General features: G+C 44.1%; 1 protein-coding gene across 1 annotated transcript in view; it reads right to left on the minus strand.

The window, feature by feature from the left end:
- Window positions 1-15323, minus strand: part of PLEKHM1 (pleckstrin homology and RUN domain containing M1) — a 448316-nt gene that overhangs the window by 174945 nt on the left and 258048 nt on the right. Inside the window, exon 4 of the mRNA XM_085650998.1 lies at window positions 11910-12551. Within this exon, the coding sequence (XP_085507124.1) occupies window positions 11910-12551 (642 nt within the window). The remainder of the gene's footprint in view (window positions 1-11909; window positions 12552-15323) is intronic.

Here is a 15323-nt window from a genome sequence, read left to right on the forward strand (position 1 = left end):
GCTCAGCAGACAGGGGTATAAGATGAGTGCACACAAGGGATTTACCTCAAACTTCAAGGGTGAGGGGATCCTAGTTTAAAAAATCCACGCCTTTCTCTGTTCACTGCACCTGGGTGGATGTCCAAGAGAGGTACGTGGCGCAAACCAGTAACTGGAATGGGTGGAGTCTCAATTTGTGTGCTGTATACATCTCGTCCACATTGAAGGCCGTGATACTGAAAGATTTGGCAGAAGTGCTTCTGCAGATTCCGTATGGAATCCTACTAGAGGGCAACTTAGAGTTAGATTGGGACCTCCCCCCGGGTGGGCGGGGCCTCATAGGTGGGATTTCTTAGCCTTCATGGAGGACATGGGGCTGGGTGACATTCGTCGAACTCTCAACCTGGGAATTAAGTGATACACTTACTACTTCGGAGTATATTGCTTCTCAACACGCATGGACTACCTTCTACCCCCACATGCATTACTAGCGCGATTTCACAAGACCAAGATCATGGCATGAGGGATCTCCGAATATGCACCTGCATGGGTGGAACTGCAGGGTCCACACACAGGAGTCAGATAGAGATGAAAGCTTGGAAGCTATCAGGGTGGGTACTAAGCTCTACTTCCAAGAAAATGTAGGCACAGTGGAGTTGCCCACCACATTATGGGAGGCCAATAAGCCGGTCATTCGGGGCCAGGCAATGTCAGTAATAGCAGGGAAGAAGCCAAGGAAGTGGGAGTGGCCGCACAGGCTAGAGGAGATACTGGTGATTGAAGCCCAGGTGGACACCCCCCAGATGCCGAAACAGCGCAAGAAACGTAGGCGTTAACAGCAGGAATACCAGGACATGGAGTAAAATAAGGCACACAGCATCGCCCTCGTCTCCCAACCGAGAATATACGAGGTTAGCAACAAGTCAGGATGCTTACTTGCCCCATTGGGAATCAGAGGGACCGAAGTTGGGTACACGAGCTGCGGACGGAGGATGGTGCTATCATTCGAGGCAATGGGGCCATCGCAGAAACCTCTGCTGCTACTACACCTCCCTATATAGTTCACGGATCACTTGGTCCGGCACCGATATAAAGGAATTCCTGGGGGAAGATTGCCTTGCTGGGGCTCACAGATGAGGAGAGGAAGGATATGGAGATGGATATTAATGAGGAGGAGATAAGCCTGACCATTAGAGACATACAGACAGGCAAAGCTCACGGTGAATGTCTTACTATAAGAACTGTATAAAAGAGTGGGTACGAGCTAGCCGGCACCAATGCAATATGTTCCAGGCAGTGAGACGCGGGGGGAGTCCCTCCCTCCAAACGACCAGAGGTTAGCCACTATAGTGGTAATTCACAAAGCGGGGAAGTTGCACCCAGATTGTGAATCCTACCGACTAATACAGCTCCTGGATGCAGAAGGGGAACCCCTGGTAAAACTTCTGGCTAACTGCCCAAAGAGAAATATAGAGAAATTAATCCATCTCGACCAGTCAGGTTTTATGCTGCATCGAGGGACAAGGCTAAATCTCAGACGACTGTATGCATGCATTGAGGGCACTGAGGGAGGGGTGGTGGGGGGGGGGGGGGGGGGGGGAGGAGGGTTGGAGCCTGTAGGGATCCTGTCGCTTGATACAGCTAAGGCATTCAATAAAATTGAGTGTGAATACCTATGGGCAGTCTGGAGGGGATGGGATTTGGCCCCAACTATATAGGGTGGGTGGGTGAAGCTACTCTACACCAAATTGCTACCACAGGTGTGGGTGAAAGGGTGAGATCATGCACCTTCCAGCTATACAGGGGCATCTGGCAAAGCTGCCCATTATCGTCGATGCTCTTTGCGCTGGAGCCACGGAGATGTTGGGTACGCACCGACCCATTGGTGAGTGGTCTCACATGGTGAGGAGACTGAGAAGGCAAAATCTTTGTATACATGGACGATATCCTGGTATATGTGCCGGATCCTGAAGTCTCCATCCCGAGACTACTCCATATTTTCCACTTATATGGCACATAATTGGGATACACAATTGGGGGAAGTCTCTTCTCTTTTCCCCGTGTGCTTGGACAGCGCAGCGCAGTCTCCAAGAGGGCCTCAGGGTGGACACGGTAGGCTTTAAATATCTGGGCCTCTATGTGACCAGACAACCTCAACTATTGTGTACAACGAATCTCTACTCAGTGTTGGACAGATTCAGAGCAGACATCCAGCACTGTACGTTGACCCTCTCCCTCCCTGGCAGGACGGCACTGAACAAAATGATCGTCTTACTGAAATTCCTCTATGTGCTACAGAACACGCCATTCTTCCAAAAAGTAAACTAAGTAATCCACTTGCTCCTATGGGATAGGTGGCCCACCAGGATAGCAATGAACACATACACAAGGGGGTGGTACAATGGGGGCATTGCCCTCCCTGATTTGAAAAAGTACTATTGGGAGTCACAACGGAGTGTGGTAAATTAATGGGCTTTTTCTCCTCAGGCGGAGCCCTCAATCAGGGCGGACCGCAGAGCCCTCGGAGCCAGGGGATTCCCCAGGGCAGTCTACTCCAGACGGGGTTGCATGTCTCTACCACTTCTCATGAGGTTGATGGCATTAATATGATGGAGGGCAACTAAATTCCTGGGATGGCATGGTCGGCCCTCTGAAAATGGCTCCTCATAGGAATAGCGACATACTGGTGGATGTAGGGTCCCTTAAAGGCTTTACGGAATGGAACCTGATAGGCATGCAATGGTTGGGAGGTGTATGGAGGGGAGATGATGTGACTGCCTGGGAAGGTTTGCAAGCAGAATAGACCATCGACCCAAGGGAAATCTTTAGATACATCAAACTGGGGCATGCACTGAGGACTCGTGCAGAAGGGACAACTACTTGACGAATACTCGCCACTAGAAGACAGACTGCTGACAGAGCCACTGCTGGCTAAGGCGGTCTCCCTAATCAACAGTAAATTAATATACAATGCCCCTGACCCCCTCCTGCAACTCATAGAAACATGGGAGGCTGACGTAGGAGAGATAAGCGAAGAAGAATAGGAGGAGGCACTCCAATCACCTAACGAGGTGGCAGTTAGGCCTCGGTTCCAGCTAATTGTGCTCTGTGTGCTGCACATAGGCAGAGACGTTTTAATGCATGGGCAAAGTGGGCTCTGGCCCAGGGCCCCAGCCTTTCAGGGGGCCCCCTGACAGAGTCAGCTCCATTCTCCAGAGTTTTGCCCTAATGACCTTGATTATTTCTTAAACGGATTGTTTTAAATACTGTTTTCCTTTAATTTATGTGCCTGATGTGTTTATGTTTCATGCCATATACAGAAAAAAAGTTTCTTTTAGATCAAAACAAGGCCTAACATATAAGAAATGGGAGGGCGTCACAGAGATTATTTGCAGTAATATTGGTGAGCTGCTGCTGTGTTACAATATTGAAAACACATACCTAGCCCTGAATATTAGATGTAAACACATTTAGGGCCTTATTTATGAGAAGTGATGCATCGCTGTGTGAAAACAGGGATGCGTCACTTCTTAGTGCACCCTCCTTGCGACATGACGGATGCGTCATATTTACTGTATGTCGCATCATGTCGCAAGGAATTACAGATACATCAGTATTTCTGGCGTAACTGTAGGCGCAAAAGTGATGCATTGCTGGGGTGTGTCTGAAAATAGGCGCAAAGCCAGCTATGTGTCCTTTCACATGGGGCAAGCCCCATGTGAAAGGGCCTGCTTCAGTCTTACGTTGGGAAAGAGGGGGGAGCAACAACGATAAGTTTGATAGCTATGCAGGAAGGAGCAAGAATTGAATCGATATACCAGGTTTTACAAATCTGTAAAAACTTTCGCTTTGAACATAATACTCATAACATAATCATGAATTATACTGATTTTGTTTATTTAATTTTATTTTAATATTTTACTGATAAACGCGTTTCGGCAGTGCCTTCATCAGGATTCCATCATAGTTTTTAGCTAAACACAAAAAGGAAGAAAATATAATAATAAAAAAGGTATGTGTACATATATACATGTGTGAAAAAACCAGGATATCAATTTGCTCCTTCATGCAATTATACAATAATAGTGTTAAACTTAACACCATGCTAAAAACTACACAAGTAGCCAGTGCGGGATTACTAAAACCCAGCCCCCGGGAAAAGGATGGAAGAGTCAAAAAATAAGAATGAACAAAATGAACAATATAAAACATGATTAGAATCTTGTGTCTTGTAACATTCTACAGAGGAAGGGGAAGGGGAGGAAATGATGATATGCCTTCATAGCCTATATATCCCTGGTCCATATTTAATGGATCCATATGTGATGTATGGCTCGCCAACAAAAGATAAGGAGAACCAACGTATAGCAGATCCATATTATATGGGGCTATATATAGTTTGCTAACAAAAGATATACCGAAAGCCAAGTTTAATACTAGTGGCAATGCTTGGCGCTATGTTGTATCTGCCCTACCTATGGTAGTCACAAGGAGCTATAATAGGTTAAAAAATACCTTGGTATGGGGAGCCAATAACGTTGAATTGAGAGGCAATGATGATTACCTTTAGTCGCGAGAGCAACGGTTGGATATCATTGCCCAGCGTTCTAAAAACTGTTTGATTTGGATAAAAGCCCTGGTATATTCCTTACTCTAAGCCCTTGAGGGATGACTCCCGCTTTCAGGTACTCAAGCATATATTGGCCATGAAGTTCTATACGTTTCATCTTTTTCTTGAGTGCTAGTAGGGCTATGGCATCATCATTCTTGTACGTGGAGTTTGTAGTTTGGTAGCCAAAACTAGCAGAGCTACCTACCATATTGGCAAATTGTTCATCTGTGAATCCAAATGTTGGTAAATTGGACATGTTTGATAATTGGAATGGGGAAAAGGGATAAAAAAAAGGGTAAATTAAAGAAAAAATACCAGGGAAAAATGCCCTTAAATGAAAAAAGACTTACAAAGAATCCCAGGGTCTAGGAGCTGAAGAAACCCAACACCGGTGACGGGGTAGAACACTGATCAATAATTAAAATCTAAGGATAAGCAAAAGAAAAACCCCTCACAGACAGGCTGCGAGATACTAGACTTTGAAAACTGACGGGGCCCCTGGAAAAAGGATACAACCTACCAAGGAAAAACTGCGTTGGGAAAGAGGGGGGAGCAACAACGATAAGTTTGATAGCTATGCAGGAAGGAGCAAGAATTGAATCGATATACCAGGTTTTACAAATCTGTAAAAACTTTCGCTTTGAACATAATACTCATAACATAATCATGAATTATACTGATTTTATTTATTTAATTTTATTTTAATATTTTACTGATAAACGCGTTTCGGAAGTGCCTTCATCAGGATTCCATCATAGTTTTTAGCTAAACACAAAAAGGAAGAAAATATAATAATAAAAAAGGTATGTGTACATATATACATGTGTGAAAAAAACAGGATATCAATTTGCTCCTTCATGCAATTATACAATAATAGTGTTAAACTTAACACCATGCTAAAAACTACACAAGTAGCCAGCGCGGGATTACTAAAACCCAGCCCCCGGGAAAAGGATGGAAGAGTCAAAAAATAAGAATGAACAAAATGAACAATATAAAACATGATTAGAATCTTGTGTCTTGTAACATTCTACAGAGGAAGGGGAGGAAATGATGATATGCCTTCATAGCCTATATATCCCTGGTCCATATTTAATGGATCCATATGTGATGTATGGCTCGCCAACAAAAGATAAGGAGAACCAACGTAAAGCAGATCCATATTATAAGGGGCTATATATAGTTTGCTAACAAAAGATATACCGAAAGCCAAGTTTAATACTAGTGGCAATGCTTGGCGCTATGTTGTATCTGCCCTACATATGGTAGTCACAAGGAGCTATAATAGGTTAAAAAATACCTTGGTATGGGGAGCCAATAACGTTGAATTGAGAGGCAATGCTGTGAGGTAGGTGTAAGATATGGACGCAATGGCCTCCTAGAATTGGCGGACTGAGTTCTCATAGATTTCAATGTGCCACTTCTACGAGGGTTTTTGCGGGGGAACACCCACTCTGCATACATTATACCTGGCGCAGGTATAATGTGGTGCAGGGGTTTACAAAGTGACGCATCTGCCTAGATGCGTCACTTTGTAAATAGGGCGCAACATGGCACATTTTTTTCGCTGCCGGTGCGTCACAAAAAGCGACGCACCGGCGGCATAAAAGTGAAACAAGGCCTCATAAATAAGTCCCTTAGAAATTGGACGAGTGTTCCTTTGCACTGTCAGGGACCTAATGAAATTAAATGAAATAATGTATTTAATAAAGCGCGCAGCCACTCAGACTAGAGTGTCCTGGCACATGACAGCGGGAGGAGAACGTGCGTAAAAGACCCATCAGTTATTAAAAAGCCAGGTTTTTAAGTTCTTCCTGAAAGTGAGTAGGTCTGTGGTTAGTCTCAGAGACTCAGGGAGTCTATTCCACAATTTTGCGCCTAGAAAGCAGAGTGATCTGCCTGGCATATTTTAGGCATGATGGCCAGGTTGGCATTGGAAGATCTTAGGTGTCTAGATGTTGTGCAGTGATTAACGCGCTTATTTAGGTAGCTGGCTCCTAAGCTGTGGAAAGCTTTAAAGAAGATGGTCATCTCTTTGAAGTTGATCCGTTCTTTTATGCGGAGCCAGTGTAGAGACTTAAGAATAGGGTTCATACTAGATCTGGGTTTAGGTTTCAGGATGGCTCTGGCCGCCGCGTTTTGTACTACTTGTAGGTGCTGGATAAGGGCTTTGGGAAGACCGAGGTACAAGCTGTTGACATAGTCAAGTTTTGATGTCACCAGAGCCTGCACCACAATCTTTCGACTCTCATGCGGTAACAGTAGCAGGAATTTTTTTAGCATCCGGAGTATGCCAAAGCAAGCTTCAGTTAGAGTTTGGATTGGAAAGCGCATGGAGAGTGTCTTGTCTATGACAATTCCTACGTTTTTGACTTTCTCCTTTTCCGCGTGCGGGGGCAGCAGATCTTTTGGCCACCAAGAGCTCCAGTCAGGTGTTTCTGGATTACCAAAGAAAATAACTTCAGTTTTGTCAGGATTGCACTTCAGCTGATTGATCTTAAGCCAGTTAAAAACCTTTGTGAAGCAAGACCTAATCATTGCACCGTCAAAGTCGGTTCCCTTTTCACATGTAAAAATCAGCTGAGTGTCATCAGCATAGGAACCAATTTTGACGCTCTCTTCCTCTCTCATAAATGCAAAGGGGGATAGATATATATTAAAAAGGGTAGGACTGAGAATGGAGCCCTGAGGGACACCTACATTCATGGCCGGAACCGGGGATGAGAAAGGTGGGAGCCAGATGTCCTGAGATCTATTTGCCAAGAAGGATGACATCCATGTTAAGGCGCCCCCCCAGGTTGATGTTAGCAAGTCTCTCCAGGAGCCTCTCATGTGGGACCGTATCGAAGGCCGCCGACAGATCGAGCACTATCAGAACAGACTTGCCTCCCTGGTCCAGCTTACCCTTGAGAAATTCAGTCACATCCAGGAGAGAGTACTTCGTACTGTAGTTAGCCCTAGAACCGGATTAGGACTCATGAAGGAGCTTCCAATCATCAATGTGTTTTTGGAGGGCCTTGTTTACATGCTTTTCTAATACTTTGGAGAGGGCAGGAAGAAGGGAGATCGGCCTGTAGTTAGCAGGGTCCGTCAGTTTGGCGTTAGCCTTTTTTATCAGTGGAAGAATCTTAGCATTCTTAAATAGTTTTGGCATGTTGCCTGAGGAGAGGGAAGCATTAAAGAGCTGGTTTATGGTGGGAGCTAATAGGTTCAGGATATTCGCTGGACATGGGTCGGTAAGAGAGCCAGACTTAATGCTTTGGAGAAGGGTCAGTGACTCTTCAAGCTAAAACTCAGGGAAAACTAGTAAAGATGGAGGATCCAAGAGGTGAAATTTGCTATTGGAACTAAGGTAGAAGGTCAGTTCTTCCTCTGAGATGTTACTGATGGCTTTTTGGATCACGGAGATCTTTTTGTGGAAGAATTGAGCTAATTGCTTAGACCATTCTTCCGTACATGGCCCTTCCTTTGTGCCTGCTTTCGGGACGGTAAAGGATTTAACTATGCTAAAGATTTCCTTACTCTTATTTTGGGCATTTTCTATTTTGGTTTGAAAGAAGTTTTTCTTGGCTGCCTTCACAAGAATGTAATGAGCTTTTAAGGTGTATTTATACACCTTCCTGTCCGCAGGTAGATAGGATTTACGCCATTTCTGTTCCATTTTTCTACAATTTCTTTTGCTAGATCTGAGGGAACCGTTAAACCATGGAGCTGGTGAGGCCGACCTCTTTGAGGAGCGGGAAACAACCGGTACCACTGTACCAATGTTGGTACGGAGCCAGGAATCTATTGAGAGGGTGCCAGACAGCTCCGGTGAGGAACAACCGAGGGCATCTGCTAACATCAGGATGGATATTTTATGGAACGTCCTGTAATTAGGGACCCTGTGCCTTGTGTTAGCCCGAGGGGCTGTGGCAGAGTTGGGAAGGACACATTTTAATAGTAGGTGGTCAGACCAGGTAATGGGAAGAGGTAGGCTTGCTTATATGTCAAAGTTGTGAAAAATTTGGTCTAGGGTATGGCCCTTCTCATGGGTGGCAGAAGAAATAGATGGAAACATGTTGCAGGCCTGCAGCGTCCCCAACAAGGAAATAGTTTGAGGGTCTTTTCCACTGTCCATATACATATTGAATTCTCCCAGATTAAGGCAGTTGTTGTATTTTAAGGCCAGGGAGGTGGTGGCTGTATTAAGCGTAGTAATAACATTTCCAATTGCAATGAGAGGTCTGTAAATCAGAAAAACAGCTATGCTATGATGGGGGATAAGGTACAGCAGAAGCCTAAGGACTCTGCACCCTCGATGTTTTCCATTGGTATGGGAGAGCAGTCTAGTTTTTAATTGTAAATTATGGTGACACCGCCCCCCTTCCCACTTTGTCGGTCTCTCCTAAAGATTTTATAATCCGTAGGGATGGCCAAGGTGATAGTAGGGTTGGAGGCTACAGACAGCCAGGTCTCAGTGAGAAATAAAAGATCAGGCTGTTAGTCTAAAAGTAGGTCATAAATGTGTGGTTCATGCATTTGCATAGAGCGACAATTTAACAGGGTGGCCTTTAAGTCCTCTGTTTTCTTATTGTTTTTACACTTATTGTTGCGTGGGAGGATCTTGGGTGCAAGTTTCCTAGGCTGGAGGAGAGACTTATTGCATCGAAAGTCTACCTCCAAGCTCGGATCAGCGGCTGTACACTGACATAATGGTAGCCGCCTAAGGCTAAGCAGTTTTTCCCTATTGTAATATAGTGGAAGAAACTCACCGGAGGGGAACTGGGCAGCATGGCCAGAGCCAGACGCCTCCGGGATGGTGACAGGCGCAAAGGGCCTTGCGCCTTTGGCACACCAGCGGCGCGCCGAAGGCACGCGTCCGTTTGCATCGGGAAGATATAGGCTAATGCCTTTGATGAAACTGGACCGCTAACGCAGCTGAGGAAGCGGAAACTACGTGGGCGGCAGTGAGGAGCCCGATAGTAGCCCCAGCCCTCCGCACAATCGGCATATCAGCCACGGCGGACCAGAATTGGAGAAAAAGCGAGATGTGAATCGGAGCAGCTAAGGAGGTGCAGGCAAGCAGAATCAAGTAAAGTGAAGTGCGCGTAGGTAGAAGAAATTGTTAAAAAGCAAGGAGTAATTCAGCCACAATATACAATTTTAAAAAGTATTAAAAACCTAGTAGCAGGGCAGGAAACACTAAATCCTACTGCTGTCAGCTGCACGCGTCTGTTTGCATCAGGAATATATAGGCTAATGCCTATGATGCAAACTGGATCGCTAATGCAGCTGAGGAAGCGGAAACTGCGTGGGAAACAGGGGCTCAAAATGGATCATAAATTCAAAGCTGTTCTGAACAGGGGCCCCCAAAATATGTTTGGCCCAGGGCCCCCAAAATCCTTAGGATATCCCTGTGCATAGGTCCTACTGCATGAGACAGCTTTTACATAAAATGGGTACGGCAAGTACGGATGAGTGAACCAGGAGCTGTAGAATGCAGGTGGGGATCGTACACACACTCTGGGACTACCCAAGATTGGAGGGCTCCGGGTAGGAGGTGTGGGGAGCTGGGGCCTACATGAGGGGCCTGACCTCAAGACCGAGGTCTCTCAAAGAATGATTCTGTTGAATAGCTGGGATAAGGTGCGCTCATGAAAATACATTAAATTACTATCCACCCTAGAATTTTCAGTGGCAAAAAGAAATATTCTTCGTCAATGGGCGCGAATAAACCACTGAGTGTGGAAGAGTGGAGATCGGACATGGACTGCTGCAGGGCCGCAGAAAGCCAGGTCTATGGAAGTAGGGGATGCTAAACATTTGCAGCTGGTGGGAGACTTATTGGGAACTCCTAGATGTCACACCAGGGAAGGTGTAAAGTGATGCTTGTGATAATCACTATGCTTTCACAGTGCTTTGTATTTAGAATGGGTCCTTGGGAGGAGGGACAAACATCCAGGGAATTTTAGAAATGATTGGTAAAGTATCCTATGAGAGAAGCAGCAGTGCCACATTGTTTTGTTTGTCTAGAACGGCAAAATAAAAATTATAAAAAAAAAAAAAAGAACATACTGAGCTATGAAGTTGATTTGTACATGAAAACTGGATATACAGGAATTACTTGGCAAGATGCTAAAACAGAACAAAGATTTGTGAAATGAAATTGTAACAATCATGAAATCGAATAATATATTCAACAAAGATTTAGCACTGTAGCAAGAATATTCGAGAGCCAGTTACTGACGCAACAATCAAGCCTACCAAGATATTAATAAAAAATAAATTTTCAATCTGTACCGCCACTTTCCGAACTAGTTAAGAGGTTATTTGTCGATCACTGCTCTGCCAAGCAAAGGAACAAGGAGCCATCACTTTATCTTTGAAAGAGTATTATAGAGAGACTTTTACTTAAAGCTGCATGCTGCATATAAACTACAAGCTCCATATAAACTACATGCTCCATTTAGAAAGCTAAATAGTGAACGAGTCTGAAATGACATAAAATTCATCAGCTCCTCACATAAGTGGTCTTCGCCTATGGGGACGTTTGAGGCTTATCCTCAGTTAAAGTCATATCCAGATTTAATCTACACTCCGAGAAGGGAGATGAGCTGAAGGTTTCTAGCGATGACTGTTTCTTGAAATTAGGCTTCTCATTTCCAAATATGTCAAGATATAGAAATCTGAACAAGTGTTGTAGAAGAACCAGGTCTTGCAATTAGAGTTCAGATATCCTTAATTTAGGATGGTATCCTCCACTGCCATAACAGTATCAAATACAACAAGGAGCAACCTGGTAATTTCCAATAGGAAACAAGAATTAAAAAACGCGTACTCCTGTACTGTTTCTTCGATCTTCTTTTTCTGAATATACAGGGGATACAGAATTCAGGAAGGAATAAACGTAGAATTGAAAATGCTTTTGGTTTCTACTGAGTAGTGCCCCACCATCATCACTCATGCATGCTCATACGGTGTGGCTACCATGCAGGCGGCGGAGATTCTGCCTGCTGAAACTCTTTTTCCAGCTCTTGCAAGTCTGCCTACAAGCATTAAGGTGAAATGAAATCCAGGAACCAAATCTCTGTCCCCAGGGAGAAAGGATTTGCCTTCAACTGACACTGGAGAGCGAGTGACCACAATTTTCTGCAACAGGCTACATCAGCAAATGTGGCTATCCACTGATGTGATATGGCACTTTTGTGAAATACCTCTGCTTTCACTGATGTGTTGGCTTCAGCAGAGTACCTTAGCAGAAACACCATGGATGTAGAACACAGCTTGCATACCAATTCATTTACTTTTAATTTGATGATCATCTAAACATACTCACTCTTGTATAGAGGTATAAGACTCTTCTGTGTTACCAGTTCCCAGATCTGAGTCACATGACAGGAGCTCTTCGGATTTGTCGGCACTCTTGGAATCACAGTGGATCGAAGGACCATCAGAGCCAAAGCTGGAAGAGAGCTGGGATGACCCATTGGTGTCAAGGCTGAGTGTCGAGGAGCCACATTTACTATTTCTTTCATTGTGACTGTGAGGTAATAACGCTGTGTGATGTATGTCTGTCTCATCTGATCCTGATGACTGAGACAGTGAGTCCCAAGATTTATTTCTTAGTGTCTGCGAGGTGGAAGTGACTATAGGCTCCATTTGTAGCTCTGGCGAAGGGCACAAACCAGCCAAAGACAATGGAGTAAGAGTCCACTCATTCAAAACTGCTGATTTATAGGACAGCTCAAACGACAGAGAGGTCAAACCCTGGACATAGCTCAGGATAACTTCAACCTCTTCAGCATCAAGCAACAGGGCTATTGGTTGGTAAAACTCAGCTAGTTTGGACTGCTCGCGCAGTAGTAATATCAAGTAACACTCCATCAGACACTCATTCAATGCCAGCCTCAGCCAGGCACGGCAACGACCCACATCCGTATTGATGAAGTTCAAATGCTCCAGTTCTGTAATTACATCTCTGTTAGGATAAAGAGAAAAATAGTTTTAGAAGACGGGTAAAGAAAACAGTCTTAGAGAGTACAGCACTGCATCATATCTGCAAACAATGAGTACGATGTTGTAGCTCAGCATGGCACTGGCATCAAACTAGAATAAGGCTTTCAGGGACCACAATACTGAATGCACACCAGGCTAAAAGATTTTATTCTTGAAAGTGCATATACATGTTCATATGTAAAAAACATGGTTTTAAATGGAGAAGGACAAATAATCTTGCATTTATTCTTGCATCAATATAGATTGCGAGCAGCAACACTTCCAAATATTTCCACTTTGCTCATAATTATGAGCAATGCCGGGGCACAAAGGAAAGATACAACACAAGCGCAGACAGGACATCGTAAAGAACAAGTCCTTCCTCTCTGCCCCGTAGAGTCAAAATTGTCTCCACTGAAAGGTATAGACAGTAGTAGCTTCTATAACCCATATATGAAGATAAGCGAATGGGCTCAGTGATGAAGCAGGGTGAGTACATTTGCCTACCCTCCATAAGCTACCTCAAAGGTAGCTTACTTTGATTTGGTGCTAAAGAAGGTCCATAGACTCGTAAAGGCTACCACGGGCCAAAACATACAGGCCTATTAAGACCTACAATCAGGCGCAGTGGGACACTGACACTACCACTACAGAGCCACCAATTCACCATTTTAATCTTGCCCCGATCCTTGGTAAATAAAAGATATAACGGAGGACAGGAGGCAATTTTAACCTCACTCTTCACCACACACCACCGCACTTACTTTTCACAACTGGCGAAAAACCAGACTGTCTACCTCCAGGTGGAGGGTAAGGAGATCACTTGCAGGACCGAGCACTCAAGTGATAAAAGACCCAATGATGATACTACTCACTTAACAACAGAGCGGAGAATCTAGATATACCGCACCGTATGCTTAATGTGAATGAGGGTCTTCACCATACAAGAATCTTAGACCCTGGTAAGAACAGGACGTGTGATTCATCCCACTTTGATTCTTTACATAAATATTCTACCTCAGGAGCCTGTGAATAATGTGAACAGGTGTCCACTGTTCCTACCTTCTTTTCATGACAGAGTGGCATTGAAGTATACCAGTTTTTGTGTAATGCAAACTTACCAGCCATTGCTAGGATAATTAAATTATTTGAATTCATAAAACCTGGAGGAGTATCCAAACTGCATTTGCTCAAATGCATAGCAAAAACAGTTCACTCTAGGAGCAATTCACCCTGTATTCAGTATAGATTGAAGAGCTGTGGAAAGGACTGAGGTGCAGAGTGAATCTGCACTTCATGCCACTTATGCACTTGCACACGAATGACAATGTATGTATTATAAATAATTACTGGTTAACAGATACACACAAACCAAACAATAGTGGGTCGGTCCTACATGGCCCTCGCACATAAATTGTTGACCTTCCAAAATGTTCAAATGTTTTCTTTCCACATAACCGAATAGGCCTTTCTTGTGAAACAGGGACACGTTTAGATTGGAAGAGCTGCTCCCATACTAACAAGGAAAATTCCCTAGTAGCTATTGCTAAATCAAAAAAAGCAATTAAGGAGCATATGAAAGTTCCAATAGGTCAGAGACTTTTTATTTGTTGTCTGTATATTTTCAGCATGAGCTCACAAACATGGAACTTTCTCCCATTGGACACCTATAAGAGATTCTTTATTTGGATATTTCCTGATAAAAGGCCATGGGTGGAGTCGCTCCATTAGAAGCTTCCCACTGCACTTCTTAGTGTCGCATGAAGTGTAGAGTTACCTGTCAAAGAGCAATCTGGTAGATCAATAAACTATAGAACAAGCAGATGTGCAGTTGCATGCTGTGTGCTGTGTAGAGCATAACATTCTTGACGCTAGTCCTGGACAGGCCCACCCGTCTACAATATTTGCGGTGTTAAAGGGATCAACTTTCTGTGGTAAGGGGAGAGATGGGAAATAAATAGGAATGCCCGGTAGCAGTGTATAAGTAAATTGAAGAATAGGTGACTACGGACAAGCTGGCATTTATGGCATTTACTAACCAATATTTCTTAAGAGTAATGTATTTAATGGTAGCTTTTCTTCAGACCCTTTGAAAACAATTATACGCTCTTGAAATGTTTTTGGCATCAGACCTGAGGAAACAGCAAGATGATGAATACACTTTCAGCTGTAAACTACATAGATAAACTTATGAAACCCTTAATTGTATGGAGGAAGGTTAATACATTTAGAGTTGGCAAGATTTACCCCCCCCCCCCACATCTGTTTCGACCTGCCAAGAAACCGATTCAGTTGGCTCATCAGCCTCATGTTTAAAAAAACAAAAAAAAAAATCATAATAATAATACAGACAGGCATACATACGAGGCAATGGGTTGTCACAATTCATTCAATGGCTGTCTTTTCCTGTAAATTATGGTATTTTAACTGATCACATGTGCACAGCTGTCTGAGAAGGACTGCACTACAGTACCCGGGCTGGTGTGCATGGGTTCCTGGGGCAACTCCTTCATTTTTTAGGTCTCCCGCCTGCGTTGCAGTGCGCAACACTGCTCGCGCAGCGAGAGACCTTTTGTATGGGGTCTGAAATCGTACCTAGGAATTTCACACGCTCGTGCGTGTGCTTTTCCTTTTGGCTTCCGCGATTGGGCTTTGCATGCATGTGTTTTTTAAAGAGAGCACGCAATAGGCCAAGGTGGGCGCATTGCTCCGCCCATTGCCTATTGGTGTCTATTACGCGCACTGCAGGCCATGC

The sequence above is a fragment of the Triturus cristatus genome, chromosome 1_1, assembly GCF_964204655.1.
Source record: "Triturus cristatus chromosome 1_1, aTriCri1.1, whole genome shotgun sequence".
Taxonomy (NCBI): domain Eukaryota; kingdom Metazoa; phylum Chordata; class Amphibia; order Caudata; family Salamandridae; genus Triturus; species Triturus cristatus.